The 16,144-nt window shown below is 34.2% G+C and overlaps 1 protein-coding gene across 1 annotated transcript in view; it reads left to right on the top strand.

Moving 5' to 3' along the window:
• LOC142336517 (uncharacterized) overlaps nucleotides 1-13,777 on the top strand; it is a 33,765-nt gene extending 19,988 nt beyond the window's left edge. The window contains exons 8-10 of the mRNA XM_075385419.1: nucleotides 2,304-2,500; nucleotides 4,798-4,897; nucleotides 12,185-13,777. Of these exons, the coding sequence (XP_075241534.1) occupies nucleotides 2,304-2,500; nucleotides 4,798-4,897; nucleotides 12,185-12,877 (990 nt within the window). The 3' untranslated portion in view covers nucleotides 12,878-13,777. The remainder of the gene's footprint in view (nucleotides 1-2,303; nucleotides 2,501-4,797; nucleotides 4,898-12,184) is intronic.
• Nucleotides 13,778-16,144: the final 2,367 nt, after the last annotated feature.

The following is a 16,144-nucleotide window of genomic DNA, read 5'->3' as shown; positions in this document are numbered from 1 at the left end:
CTACCGCTTTCACTTCGGCTTTCCTTTTGTAAAAAGAAGCTATTATGTTTAACTTTTAGTCATCTGGCATCTGTTTATAACTAGGGCATCTACTACGGGGAAAAAGGAAACAGTTCGCAACTTGACTTTCCTTTTGTAAATAACTCTACTGAATTTTTGTTCTCACGTGTAGGCTTGTGTATCTTTTCTCTCCCATCTCTGTTTCACCCACCATTCGACACGTGGAATCTTAGTTCATAGGTTTTAGCTTAACTGCAGCGTTTCTTTGTTTACTGCGAGAGTATGCTCATTTGTCAATTTTCAGGTACGAGGGCTCTATTTATAACAATGGCTAAATTAATGTTGTTTTTCATGTTATTATTGTTGGAAATTTTGGCGACTCTGATAGGCTGTTAATAAGACAAAAAAAAGAGTAATATTTCCTTATTGTCTGAATGGTCAAATTAGTGAATATACAAACAACGAGTTAAGAACAACACTTGAAATCCAAAGACAGATATAGTTACCATGCGAACGGGAGTGTAAGGTAGATATACAATTTAATTAACGATGAGTTGGAGGAAAATGTGTCAGTTTTTATTGTATTAAAGTTGGTTGACATTAACTGAATTTAGTCTCCATTCTAGGCTCACTTAACATAGATTATAAGAAGTTAAATTATCTTTAATCTCGATCTTGCTTCTGTGCGTTGCAGTATAGTATTTAACAGAAACGAGTTGTTTGATGTTAATAGATATGTGACAATTTACTCTACATGGCCTCAAATAACAACTGTTTGATACTTCTAGACGTAAATAAACACAAATATCCAGGTTGGTCCAGTTTGATTGAAATTAAAAGCCAAACGGTCAATTTGAGAAGACGAGCATAGTCATGTTAAAAGACATTTGATCTGAGATCAGTAATTTCTCTTTGGGATAGGTAACTCCTTTGTCGGAAGTATTCATAGTGAGCTTCGCTCAATACAAATGTCGGGAAAATCAGGCTCTATTCTGCCCCTCAACCTCTATTCGTCACTAAAAACCCATGAAACCTCTCATTATGCAGAAAAGTTCATACGACTAAAAAACAGTGAAAACGACAGTTGGAAGACAAAATTAAATTGTGCGAGAAAGGAGTGTCGCAGTTGTTCAAACATTTTTAAAAGTCAAAACCACCATAATCATTCGAGTAAAGAATTAAGATACAATATTTTGGATCTGGTAAGAAAGCCAATTGGACCGATCAACAGTGAGTTTTTATTTGAATTGTTCTATTTTTTAATTAAAATGAAAAAGAGAAATTTTAAAAAAAGACCGACTGATTACAATCCGATTCGTTTTTGTATTGTAACAGTCCAAGATCGGACCAAAACCAGCCTTGCTATTGCTTTTCGTTCATTAAGAACACTTCCGGCAAATTTAATCAAAGTAGACTGAAGAAGCTGAATTCGAGCAATTTTGGATAAGTCTAAATTTCGAAATATTTAGCCAAAATTTTAGCCAAATAAATCAAAATAGTCAGCAATACTTGTTTGTCTTTAAAAATAAAATCAACAGTATTATTGCTAATAGATTTTACATATTTTAGCAAAATTTTCGAAATTTGAGTCCAAAACACCGGAAAATTTGAATAAAAATAACGCAAATCTGTCTAATATTCACAAATTTAACCACGATAACTCGCTCTCGAAAACGAATTTCGAAAAAAAAACTTTTTATTTCTATATTCTACGCTTGACGGGCTTTTTAATGATACCACTCACAACTGTCCACGATGAATATATTCTAAGAACCGCCCACTCACACCATGAATTTATAGTTAGACTGACATAAACCGCAGCTAGACTGACAAAGACAACCACTAGCCAATCGTTTGAGAGCAATTAGTGTGGCGTTAGTCGGTTATGTTTCTTGAGTTAGATTATTTTGGGTTGTTTTTTTAGAGCATTTTCTATAATTTCGACATAGCAAGTCGTGCCTTTTTCGTGAATATTTGCATTAGCCTGGAACCAATAGTAGTACTTGATCAAGAAAACCGCAATAGCTGATAGACCAATGCGGCATTAGTCGGTTATGTTTCTTGCGTTAGATTTTTTTTGGGTTGTTGGTTTTGTGGAGCAATTTCTATAATTTCGACATAGCAAGTCGTGCCATTTTCGTGACGATTTGAAGTAGCCTGGAACCCATAGAAGTACTTGATCAAGAAAACTGCAATAGCTGAAAGATAAGATCTGGATTGTGAAATTTGATGGGCTTTGTGCGAGGTTTTTTTATTAATTCGATCGATGTGAGTATGGTCATCAATGTGTGTTTTGGATACAGAGTACCCTGGGAGACTTGGAACTATTGCAGCACAAAACAGACGATGCAGCCTCTCAAACTGGTGACGTCATTGGTTACGAAAGAGCTGACTCACATGACCCCCATAATGTAAAGAGAGAATACGCAGCCATTGAACAGCTCTACAGTCACGATGAGTTGGAGAAAGTGACTAGAGAGCGGGATGACGCCATGAAGAGGTAGTGTTAATTTTCTTTGTCAAATTGGATGTTAAGCAGTCAGCTAGATGCACATTAACACAAAAACTGTTGGATTTCTAATTGGCTCTACTTTTCCACCCGGATTCCCCATACTTTAACATGATCTTTCATCCTCAAAACCTTTCCCAAATCCGATTATATATAGAACTAAAATAGGGGTGAAATGATGAAGGGGGAGCAATAATTAAATGGTGTCTCCAACATATAATAGCAGAATGTTGCTCAGTCTGCGCTTGATATAGTGATGAAAACCAATGTGATGCTGAAAACTTAAAAAGGCCTATGTTTGTTTCTCGAGATAAAAATCAGGTTTTCCTGGAACGCATTTATATCGGGCATTCTAAAACTAACTTTATTTTGCAGCTTTATAGTGTTGTATGTGATTGTTGCACTGTTTTGTGTTCTTCTAACACATTGACTTATCTCTTTAAGAGCACATCTCTTCTAACACCTCTTCAAGTAAGTGTGATCAGTTTAATACTCAGTGAAACTTTCACTCCTATTCTTCCACTTTCACTTCCACTTTCCTTTTGTAAAAAAAAGCTTCTCGGTTTCACTTTTAAATTTTAGACCTGTGGCATCTGTTTCCTCTACCTGTAAACAATTTTACGCCTATGCAAAGAATTCAATTCAGTAAACTAAGAATTGTTAATTGCTCTCAAACGAAGTTTGTATCAATTGTATGGGTCCTGTAGATCTTTTTATGTGATTTTTCTATTGACTTTTTCCAGCCTGTCTTTTGATTTTTGCGTGATCTAAATCAATTGCTCTCTCATTCCCAATTCTGAGCAGCTGAACTCAATTAACGGAAGTTTGCTGATAAAATTGAAGTGATCAACGCGCTGAAATTGGTCACATTTTCACTTGACATCTGAGTAGTAGTTTAATATAAGCTCAAAAGCATCTTTTAAGCCCCCCCCCCCCCCCTGTGAAGCCAGCCCGTCATTTGAGAGCAATTATTCCGACGTCAGTTGTTTAAGTTTCGTACGAATCTGTATGCCGTTCAGTTTCAGTTGTAGATGGTCTCCCTAGTAGCGTTTAAAGCACTCTTCCAAAAGAATTCAAAATGTTGCAAAATTCTTGCACGTTTTGAAATCTTAAAAACTAGGGCATATACTACCGAGAAAAAGAAACAGTTGGCGACTTGACTTCCCTTTTGTAAATAATTCTACGGCATTTTTGGTCTCACGTGTAGACTTCTGTATCTTTTCCCTCCCATCTCTGTTTCACCCTCCATTCAACACGTGGAATCTTTGTTCATAGGTTATAGCTTTTCTGCAGCGTTTCTATGTGCTACTGCGAGAGTATGCCCATTTGTCAAATTTCTGGTACGAGGGGTCTATTTAGAACAATGGCATAATTAATGTTGTCTTTCATGTTCTTATTGTTTGAAATCTTAGCGACTCAGATTGACTGGTAATAAGACAAAAAAGAGTAAAATTTTCTTATGGTTTGAAAGATGAAAGGTCAAATAAGGAAATATACAAACAACGAGTAAAAAACAACACTTGAAATCCAAAGACAGATATAGTTACCATGCTAACGGGAGTGTAAGGTAGATATACAATTTAATTCACAATGAGTTGGAGGAAAATGTGTCAATTGAAGTTTTTATTGTATTAAAGTTGGTTGACATTAACTGAATTTAAAGTCTCTCCATGATAGGCGCACATAACAGGTTATAAGAAGTTATAATTTCTTCAAAAAATCTCAATATTGTTTCTGTGCGTTGTAGTCTAGTATCAAATGGAAAACAGTTGTCTGATGTCAATATACATATGACAATATACTCTACATGATTTTAAATTACAGCTGTTTGATACGTTAATCGTAACTAAACACAAATATCCAGGTTGGTCCAGTTTGATTGAAATTGAAAGTCAAACGGTCAATTTGAGAAGACGAGCATAGTCATGTTAAAAGACATTTGGTCTGAGATCAGTCATTTCTCTTTGGGATAGGTGACTCTTTTGACGGAAGTATACATTGTAAGCTTCGCTCAATACAAGTGTCGGAAAATCAGGCTCTATTCTGCCCCCCAAGCCCCTCAGCTTAGTGGGCACAAATATAACCCTACTATTTTTACATAGTAACGTGTTATATAACAGCACAATTTCTAAAGGGGGGTGATACAAACGGGAGAGGGGGGGTAGAATATAGTTGAAAATCGTTTTCCTCAATAAATTTTTGTTAAAATTGATCCTGTGAACTTGATGTAGTAGAAGGAACCGTGAGGCAAACCACTAACGCTCAAAATGATAATCTTTGTTCTTTAGGGTGGCGGATAGCGAGGAAAAAGTGAGACAGTTGAAATGTGACTTGGAACAGGCCATTAAGAGCAAGGCGAAATTGTATGATCAACTTGAAGAAATTCAGGTAATGTGACTATCGTATGTTTGCATTTATCATTTCTGAACACGCGGATTCCTGATCTCTGTTCGACTACAGTTGTTCAAGAATTTAGACCACTCGAATTTCTGAAAATTGTTCTTAAATAACTCCTGCTAACATAAAAAAAGCTTCTGTTAGGTAAGAGCCCCCTGTTTACAATATACGTCACTCTCCCTCTTGATTATCAACCTTGACTTCTGACGTAAATCGCCTTTTCAACTAAATGAAACAAGGAGGTTCGGTAATGTGCGTTCGCACATTAAGTTCCGACCCCGCTCATCTACATTTTTCACTTAATTGTCTACCAAATGAGGAAGAGATAAAAAAATTAACATATCAACATATCGTTCAACAAACTACTAAAAGAATAAAACACTCTACTCTAGAGGGCCTATGAGACCTGTGGCTACCATAATATGACTACCAGAAAAGACGGCAATAAAAATCAAATAGTTAAAATTGTTAATTACGACCAAAACTCCTTGTCCATTTTTAAAAACCCCTAATAACCAAATCAAAATGGCATCAGATAACATTTATACTCAGAAGATTAACCGGGGCTTTTTGAAACAAAGTATGGGACTTTTTCTCAATGCAACTTGGCAACAAGTCGACTAGAAATGAGCAAAAGGGGCAAAGTTTATTAAAACATTGCTTTTTTTAAAAAAAAATTAAATTCGAACTGATTAGAAACATTACACATCAAATGAAATCATTGAGAGAGTCTTTTACACCTCAATAGAGATCGACTGAGGCCTTTCATTATACAGGATATGTCATAGGACTACAAAAAGAACGGCAAATACAGGCAAAAACAAAATTTGCCCGAAAAATTATGCACGAAAACGATGTCCCCCCAATCAATTAAATATTAAGCTGATCACTAAAAACAATAAAGATCTTCGTTTGCTTTTTTTGCAGGTAACAGCATATGTAAATCAAATAACGCCCATTGTTGTGATACTATGAAAAGAAAACAAAAACCTACAAAGAAAGGTCAAATATGCAAAAATTACGAAAAATTGTTTTTATGAAATATGGTTGTTCGAAGAAGAAAGACCATTTGAGGAAAACAAAATCGTAATGAAGAGCAAATTGTTTTTCAATAGATAAATGATGTGAATTGTATATAGAGATGCTTAGCTACAATTAAACTTAAATAAAATTGGCTGATCTCAAAAATCTATTTTTTTATTAAAAACAAATATTTACAAAACTCATAGCCAACAAATCTCTCGACTAAAAGAATAGACAGTTTGTCTTGCAGCTACTCGGAAAACTAATTGCGACTGTTATTGATGAGACTAAATCATAAAACTATAAAAATAACATTAAATGCAAGCTGAACTAATAAGTTTCACAAACAACTTTACAAAACCACAGTTTTGAAGCCATTAAACTTCTAAGATATTAACCGCGAGAATAAAACATCTTCATTTGCGTCTCCTTTGACCATCATAACTTCTTTTTGTAAAACGACTATCACAAAATGACAACAAAAAGAACCACAAACTGAAAAGTATCTAAACTTCACAAATTGTCTAAGCCCTGAAGACATCATTTAAAACGTTTAAGCACCATAAAAATTATTGTTTGATTCCAGAAAACATTAAAAAATTCTAAATAAGCGGGCTAATTTACGAAAATGATACAACTTTGTAAAATACGAAAAAAAACGCAAACCAGAACAAAAAGTGATAAGTTAAAGAATACTTTATCTTCTTTTAGAAATTTAATTCGAAAATCAAAACAACCAGTAGCTATTTACCGATATCAGTTATTAAGTTCATTTGTTTATCTAGATTTGGCCTCTGAGACTTTTAATTGCAAAATACTTGGCATTTGACAACAAAAATTAACAACAAATAGAGGGCAAAAATAAACTCTACCAATTTCTGCAAGAGAACGGTGTCGCAGCCCTTCAAACCATATGTTATCAAAACAAAAAAAATGTTCAGTTTCAAATGTTGTAAAGCTTTTTTCAGTTAGATTGTTAAATAATGTTACAATTTACAAAAGAAACAAAAACAACAGCATAAATGGGAAATTATGCATAAAAATCAGAAAATTTTCTATGAAAACTCGTAGTACCAAAAGCAAGAAAACCTTCTGTTAAAACAATCGGCCACAAAATTAGTTTGTTTTCTATATGGAGGAAAAGTTGACGTGTTTTTACTGAGAATAAGCAAAATGTTGACTAAAATAGTATAAAAAATTGACAAGTTCAAAAAATCACAAAATTTTCCTTAAAACAAATACATTCAATAACATAAGAGACATTAGGTAACAACGGAATGAATAGAAAATGTTAACTTGCACCGCTTGAGGAAGAAATTTAGAACTTTGAGTGGTTAAACTTAAAAATCAGACTGCCAAAAGAATAACAATTGAAGGCAAAAGACAAGAATTCAGTAAAATTTTACTAACTCATCCTCAAAGCCATAAAAACCCTTTGGTTCTCTGAAAACAAACTGTATCTACATTCGGCCTCAAATTTAAGTAAGTTGGAGTTGTCATTAACGGAGCCGTGAACAAAAAATATTGTCAGTAATTAACATTAAAAAAATAAAAGCAAAATATTTTGAAAAATGGCAGCATCAAAATACAAACCAAAAAGTCTCTTGATTCTAAGAATCCATGATATTGTCGAACCTCTTCCCGATTTTGTCGCGCGCCCAGCAAACAGACCAAGTGTTCCAAGTGCTTGCGAATTAGGCCAATTTCTGCGTGAATTCTTCAAATACTAAAAAAAATAAGGATGCATTTTGTATAATTATCGAGTTAATTCTGCAAAAAACGTCAAAGTTTTAATTCCAGAAGACTTTCATACGGCGCCTATTTGCAACTAGCGCTTTTTTTCAGATTAGGGAGTCTGTTTTAAGGTTTCTAGTTCACTAAGTGTGGCAAACTTTGACAAAGTGGACCAAAAAAAGCATATTTTGTGCCATTTTTGATGAAAAAAGTTTGATTTTTGAAAAGTTTCAATCAAACAATCAAATTTTTGAAAAACTTCAATCAAACAATTCAGCAACGCTCTCCTATCTCGAATTGTAACAACAACACTCTGCCGTTAAAAAGTTTAACTTATTTCGATTTATATTAGCAAAATTGTGGCAAATTTTAGCAAAAATTACTGAAAATGTGAACAAAAACAGTCGAATGTTCACAAAACTTTAAACCTTGATAACTCCCTGTAAAAATGAAAATGGAAAAATCTTTTTAATTCCGTACTCTACGCTGAACGGGCTTTTCAATGATACCACTCACAATTCTCTACGATGAAATAAAAAGCAGTACAGTTAATTATTTTTACATTTTTTTTTTGCAAAATTGACAAAAATTTGGTCAAAAATAGTGAAAATGAAAAAAATGTGAATAAAAACAGCAATTATTTCAAAACTTTAAACCTCGATAAATCCCTATAAAAAGCGAAAAATGAAAAAATCTTTTTAATTCCTTATTCTACGCTGGACTGGCTTTCTAATGATACCACATCTCTCTACGATTATTATATCGATCGGCCAAAATTGACTGAACAAAAAAAACCAGTTCAGTATATAGTTCCTCCCTCCCCACTGAAGTGGGGGTCGGAACAATTATAATCCGTGCGCAATATACTGGTTACGGTCAAGTTTAAAAGAGAAACTTTAAAATCGAAAGAAGTAGATGAACGGATAAACCCGAGAATAAGGCATAGTCATAGTGCATTAGATTATAAAAGTTTATTAGAGCAAATGCTGATTGGTATTGGCACACAGCTTAATATTCGTCAATGTTGTAAACATTGGATTATTTATAGTTAATAGCCGCCCTCATCATCTCTGCCAGCTATTATAGCGCTCCTATTTTTTTTACTTCGTCAAACTTTTTTTCGCTTTACCCATTTTGCCGCTTTTTCGACATTTTGCGTGAAATCTTTTTGACTTCTCTAGGCTATTTTCAGTCTTCTGTTATTCTGCTCAAAGTCCTTTTAAACAACAGCTGCTCAGCGAAGCAATTCAAAATGAAGAGAGTCAGTATTAAAAAATCAAAGTCAGAAATGAAAACTGGATAAACTCCATAAAGCCCATTTTTAGATGCCCGGTACTTGAACTTTGTTCTCGTTTTAGTTACTATCTATAATGCTTATTGGTATTGATACTAGACCCTGTAGCCTCTCACTGAGAGACAGGAGTATGTTCAATTTCGAAATGACATCAAAATAAATCGCACTCAAAATGTTTTTTTATACAAAAATCAATTCTTGTTGATATTTTCTTTTCTTTCAATCCCAATAGAGTTATGGGAATCAACACCGGCTATTTTCCGGCAAGCTGCCGGGTATGTTTATGTAATCTAACTAAAACTGCACACCAAATTGGACCAATTTGGTAATCTTTGCAAAAGCCAGTCAGTTGGTATCGTTTATTCCATCCTTTTTAATAGCCGCCGTCAGCCTCTCAACGGCTATTTTTAGGCATTTTCCTTTTTTTACAATTCAAAGAGTTTGAATTGTATTGGGTTGCTGTCCTTTTAAGATCTATTTACACAATTTCAAAAGTCAAATGGGAAATTGTTTTCTCGCTAGTGATTTTTTGTTCACATGCGGCGTTTTGACTTTTTCTGTTTCGGTTTTTTGATCAGATTTTTTCTAAACGATTTTTACAATCCTCATAGTTCCTTCAAGGCCTAGTTGTTTGTTTGAAACAAATTTCAATTTCTTGCTAGTGGTTTTTTGTTCACATGCGGCATTTTGACATTGATTTTCAGGTTTTTAATGTTTTTGATCTGATTTTTTGAACTGATTTTCCCAATTCACTCATAGTCCGTTCGAGGTCTAGTTTTTGTTTAGTCAATCAAAATTCTTTGAATTGTACGTCAGGACTTGTCCTGCTATGTTTTTTTATTTCGTGGGATTTTTTTCAGATTTTTATTTTGTTCAGATCATATGAAGTCAAATCTGCAGGTGACTTACCTCACTCTCAAAAATGACTTCCTCTCTCTGAAATTGACTTTCCATTACTTCCCATAAGAGATAAGGTTAAGTTAGTGCGTGTCTTGCCAATTGAAGGTTATTTGTGGGAAGCTAATAGAAGCTGCAATGAGTTAAAAGGATTTTTTCTTAATACCAGCGAAGCGATAGCGGCTGTTATTGGGAACATTTTTTTTAATTCGTCGTCTCCATCGATGATTCTTGCGACCTGACTTCTTGGAATTGACGTTTCCAATTTAAATGATTTCTGCTGCTTTGAGTTTTTTGCGTGACGTCATTTTCCTGCTTTTAGGTCAATTGTGTGACTTACCTCACTCAACAAAATGACTTCTGAACTCGCTTAATGAACTATAAATTTTGTGAGAATTTACTAGTTAAATTTTGGTGGTGAACAAAAGTGAAGAGCGGAGCGAAAAGAGTGATTTTTGTTCATACCGCTGTTTTTGAGAGAGCGAAAAATTGATGTGTGAAAAAATTTTCTCTAAGCGAGCGAAGTTTTTTTTGTTCGTGCGGCTGTTAAAAGCAGTTTTTTGCAACTTTTGATGGTCATGAGGTTTGATTATGATATTGTATTAGTTTTAGACTTGTTTTGATAGGAATTGAAGGTTTCAAGTAGTTTATTTGTGTTTAATGCTAATTTGGAGGTTTTTGATCAATTTTGCTGATTTTTAGACGAAATTTAATGATTTTTTTTGCCTGTTTTTTGTTTAAATGCTTTAAGTGGGATTTGAATAAAAGCTTGTTACTTAAAGATTGTTCAGATACCAATTGATCAAAGTTTTATTGGTATAAGTCATTTCTTTCAAAGGAAAATTGACAGAAAAATTGCAAAATTTGAAACCAATTTTTTTTTGCAGTTTTTTTTATCTTAGACAACTTTCTTAGCCTATTATGAATTGCCCATGATCTAGTTTTTCATTGCCCTAATGGCAAAGGAGTTTTATTCGGCTTTATCTTTCCTTGTACTATTAAAAAAAGTCATTTAATTTTTCTAACTTTTTAAATTTGTTTTTGGTTTTTGAATGCCGTTTTTATTCTTCCTCAAATTTTTTATGGATTTTGTGGAGGTTCAGGGTTCACAATAGTTGTTGTAGTTGTTTAGTCATAAGTATGGGCAATTTTCTCCTTCGACTCGTTTCCGGATTTCTTCTGGCTATGTTTTAAGATCTGTTCACACATTTTCATGATTTTTGAAGTCAAATTGGAGTGGTGATTTTGGTCACGCCGAAACAGGAAGTGGAGCAAAAAAGCGAGTGGTTTTGCAGCGCGAATTTTTTTCGCTCTCATTTTGACGTAGAATGAGAAAACGGAACAAATATTCGCTTTCTCGCTAGTGGTTTTTTGTTCACATGCGGCCATTTCACTTTGGTGTTTTCTGTTTTTTCGGTTTTTTGGATTGGAGTTTTTTCCAATCCATTCATAGTTCATTCCAGGTCTAGTTTTTTGTTTAGACAATGAAAATTGTTTGAATTGTACGTCAGGACTTGTCCTGCTATGTTTTTTAATCTCGCTTTACCTTTTGATCACGTTTTTCGTTTTACATAAGTCACGATTTTCACGTTTGACTTCGGACTTACCTCACTCACTGTTTAACTGATAGGAATTTAAATTCTTTCAGGCATTGTATTACGCAATGTAGTGAATACGTTCAAAGTCAAAAAGCAAAATCAAAAGATCAAAAGAAACAGGATAAGCATATAAAGCCCGGTCACTAAGTCATGGTGCATTAGGTTATCAGAGTTCATTAACGCGATTACTAGCTGGCATTAGTATGATGTTTGCCAGCGTTCAGTTTAAAAGCCGAATTAAGTGTAATTTTAAAATCTAACCGAATATGCAGAATTTGCACACCAAATAAAAAAAATTGACACTTGACTGAAGAATTTTGTCAATTTCTATCTCTTATTTTTTCTTTTTCTGTTGCAATCCCAATGTGCGTCAAGCGGGTCAACGGTAGGTACTTTCCGGCCATTTGCCGGCTATGTTATTAATAGCTCTTGTGTTACTACTTTGGTTTATTTTCAGAAGAAACATTTATCCTCAATTGGCTGCACTATTCTTTAAACCAACTTACTTCCACTCCTCAACCGGAAATCAGTTAGTTCAAAATTGAGAACCGAACGTCAGTCGAGCTCATGTGAATTCAAATTTCTGTCACGTCAATAGTTTTTGATAACAAGAGTCCTGTATAATTTTGATGTATGCATGTATTGATTGAATTAACATTCTCAATTGTAACTTGGCGTCAAGTACTGTTTATTGTTGTCGAATCAAATGTAATGAAAATGTTGTCGTTTTAGTGTGCTGATCTGACTAATTCTGTTTCAAAAGTCCCAACTACGAGTACCATTTCATCTCTCTCCAATAAATCCACCCCTAATGGAAAACAACCCACTACAACAACCACCACTACTAGTACGGCGTCTAAAATGCAAAAATATGTCAAATCTCCTCACCTAATCGCCCAAAATTCACACAGTAATAGTACTAACACGACCCCGAGAAACAATACCACAACCCGCTCGACAAAGCAACAGGGTTCGGCGGTTGCTAAGCAACTTTTCGGTGCAACGAAATCCTCGAATCCAAATATGTCAGCTTCAACAAAATCACCCGCGGGTAGACCAGTGTCTAAATCTTATGCCTCATCTTCGGAGTTTATAGATTTGGACTATCAAAGTGGAAGCAGTATTACAGGAAGCCCAACCGGTGGGAGTTTCCAGTCAATATCATCCGCATCGCCTCTTGGAAGGTCAAAGACACTACACTTGCATGAGCTGGCTTCGTACGTGTCTAGTAAACGCTACACACAACACGGACAGTATAGGTTGATAGCCGACTCTGAAGGGACTGAAGGCAGTGACTTCAATGAAAGTGAAGAAAAACAAGCGAATGGGGGTAAAAAACCGACAACGACAACGACTGCTACTTCGGTGCCAAACTCAACGTCCAAGTCGATTACAAGACGTCTGTCGCTTTGGAGCAACCGCTAGTTTATAAAGTGCAAATTGTTTCCCTTATTAATAGCCACCGTCAGCCTCTCAACGGCTGTTATTTTGGCGCTCTCCTTTTTTACAATTCAAAGACTCTTATTTTCCTTTTCTGTTCAAACCCAATTTGCGTCAAGCAGGTCAATTTTCGGCGGCTATTTTTCGGCAATTTGCCGTCTATGTTTATTATTGCTGTTCACATTACTAGTAACATCGGGTACCAAGTTTTTAATCAGGCGTGTTTAATCACGTGTGAAAGATTGAACGCAATTTCTTGACAAAGAGAAATTGAAACTAAGGTTAATCAAAACTTAAATTAATCTAAGTTGAACACGGGAGAATTTAGTTTATATGATCCTGAGAAACAGTAAGTATGATTTTCTAACTATAATGCTCTAAAATGGACGTTAGTTAATTTGAGTTCATTTGCTCAAAGTTCAGCTTAAAAATTTGGTCCCTGATCTATTAAGTAGAACAAATTTTGTTGTTTAGTGTGCTGGGTGTCTACTTTTGATCATGTTATTCCCTGAAGTAATACATTTCAATGTGGTTCCATAGATTAAAAATTTTCCTGAACAAGAAGTCTATGAAAAAGTTGCTATCATCTAATGTTTAGTTTGCACTTAACTATTTTGCATTGAAGTTTAGTTTTCTGAAGCATTTAATTGAACGCTCTGCTTACCATTTCTACTAAATATCCATTGAGTTATTTTTCTGTTTGCAAACGATTCTTTTGTGCTATTTGTATGAGTAAATTTATATTCTCTTTTCCCTTTGTAAATAGATTAAACTTTTGTTTATCTCTTTATTAAAGTCACAATTGATTTGATGCAAAAGGGCTCATATTTCATAACTAATTATTTTCCATGCTGAAGCGTGATTTAATTCATTTTTGATGCTTAACTTTTTTTGCTCCTCTCAGACTCAGTTTCACCTTCAAACCATCTAAAGTTTTCTATAATAGAGGCTGAAATTATTTTTGATTCAAAGCAAGATTAAGCTACCAGCTATTTCTAAGATGCTGAAGGGTCTTCAGTCAAAGTTCTTCGATTTTGAAGCTCTGTAACCAGTACTGTTTAATTTTGTTAGCACAGAAAAGCGACAGGTGAGACTTAATTCATGGAAACGCCTTAGTGTCGTTTGGAGCCGTTGTTTTATTGGATTTCTTGGGTGTTAATAAGTGACCTCAGATTTCACTTCATATATCAGAAGAGTGATTATGATCCTCAATTCTCAATATCGGCTTCGATACCAAACTATATCAGGTGTCGCTGAAAATAATTAAGCGTTTTGATAAAATATTGAAAACTCTAAGAAACTAGTTGCGATGTATAGATCTTCAATATTAACAGCTGAAAATATTCTGTTTCCAAAATTTACAAGTTTGCAAGTGTTACAAGTTTGCTACAAATAAAAGAAAAGCTAGAAAAAGAAAGTTAAAACGGTAGACGTTAATATGTGGAGACATTAGAACAAATAGTGAAGGTCAATTGAGTTCTGCACAGCTAATACTCATCAAATAATTTTTTGAAGAAAACCTATTTCCATCAAATATTCAGAATGGGTTACGTTTTCGAAGAACCCAGAACTGGAAATATTTCAGGAATATAATAAGCAGCTAAGCGTTTCTCTTGATACCTTGCATCAATTTGAACTGCTTCTTGCCTAACAAGATGTGAATTCAAGGTTAAGGCGATTTTAGTCCTGTCCTGTCCCAATTTACCTGATGTCGATGTAATCAGTTATTGGCCAGCGTTTGCAAACTGCATCACGAAACTTTTTTTGCTGTGTGAAACATCGTAGTCAACTCAGTAATATTAACGTACCAAAGGTGAGTGTTGGTTTTACATCGTTTTTTTTTTTACTATTCGGAGGAATAATGATCATTTTAGGTTAATAATTGCTCTCAAACGAAGTTTTTAGCAAGTATATTAAACCACTTGTCTTTATGCGCTTTTTCGCTTCACCAAATTTTTGTAACCATTTTACTTCGTCCTCCAGAACGTGATAAACAGGTAGCGCCCAGAGGGCCATGAGTGCTCTAAGAGCCCTAAGAAGCCTTACTATACTCTAAGAATGCGAGTTACCAAAGCTGCTTTGAGTAGACATTTTCATGGTGTGAAGGGTTACTGGATAATTTTTAGAGGCAATGAATTGTTTTTCAACATAATAATTTTAAAAGTATGCGAAGCCTTACAATAAAATTTGCAATTTTAAATTTTTTCGGAATTGCCGATAAAGGTCGATGAAATCCGAAAAGAAAATTTTTCTGAACTTGAAATTGGGTTTCTTGATGAATTCTGGAGACAATGAAAAGGTTTTGAATATATTATTACCACAAATTTTGTCTCTTTTTAGATTTTATCAAACTTTAAGGGCCATTGAAACTTTTGTGGTCTTGGAGAAGTGCTATTGGACATACTTTGTATCTAGTTTTTGATGCAACGTTAGAAACGGTAAATAGATATTGCAATTTTTTTTTGAAAATGTCATATTTTTAAGTTCAGTGGGCACTAAACCCCTTTCAAGGCGTGTGCGTGGTTTTATGAGTTTGTAACTGGATACAATTTGTCTTTCAGGGTAAAAGGTCCAAGAATTTCAGCAATGACTAAATTTTTGTTAAAATTGTTTGATTATTTTAGTTTCTATAATTTTTATTTTCTGTCTTTTTGGCTGGATTTGTTCAATTAATCCTGCTGGTGAGATAGTATTTGTAAATTTTTTGTTTAATTCTTTTGAATGTAATTCAGGAGTTTTCCTGCTATGTTTTTTATTTAACATCAAATAATAATTGTTTACTAACTTAAGGAAATTTTAAAACTCCTTGGTTGACTTACACTTCGCGGATAAAAAATATTTTTTTTGGCGTTTTGAGATCTTTGGACTTGACTGATGTCAATCTTAGTTTGTTTTCTGTCTGTAGAAAGTTGAATAGTTTAGAACAACTGTTGGCAACAGCTACAGTAAGTTAAAAAGAATTCGATTTGGTGGAAAAAAAGTTTTTGAAAAACAAATTATTGGAGTCGTTTTAAAAATGACAGGTGAGACTTAATTCGTGGAAACGATTGTGTCGTTTGGAGTCGATGTTTTATTGGATTTTTTGGTGGTTAATTAGTGACCTCAGATTTCACTTCTTATATCGGAAGAGTGATTATGATCCTAAATTCCCAATATCGGCTTCGATACCAAACTATTTGATAAAATGTTGAAAACTCTAAGAAACTAGTTGCGATGTATAGATCTTCAATATTAACAGCTGAAAACATTCTA

This window comes from Convolutriloba macropyga, chromosome 3 (genome assembly GCF_964194025.1).
Source record: "Convolutriloba macropyga chromosome 3, txConMacr16.3, whole genome shotgun sequence".
Classification (NCBI taxonomy): Eukaryota; Metazoa; Xenacoelomorpha; order Acoela; family Convolutidae; genus Convolutriloba; species Convolutriloba macropyga.
Note: the sequence above shows the minus strand (reverse complement) of the source record. Positions and strands in the feature narration are given on the sequence as shown.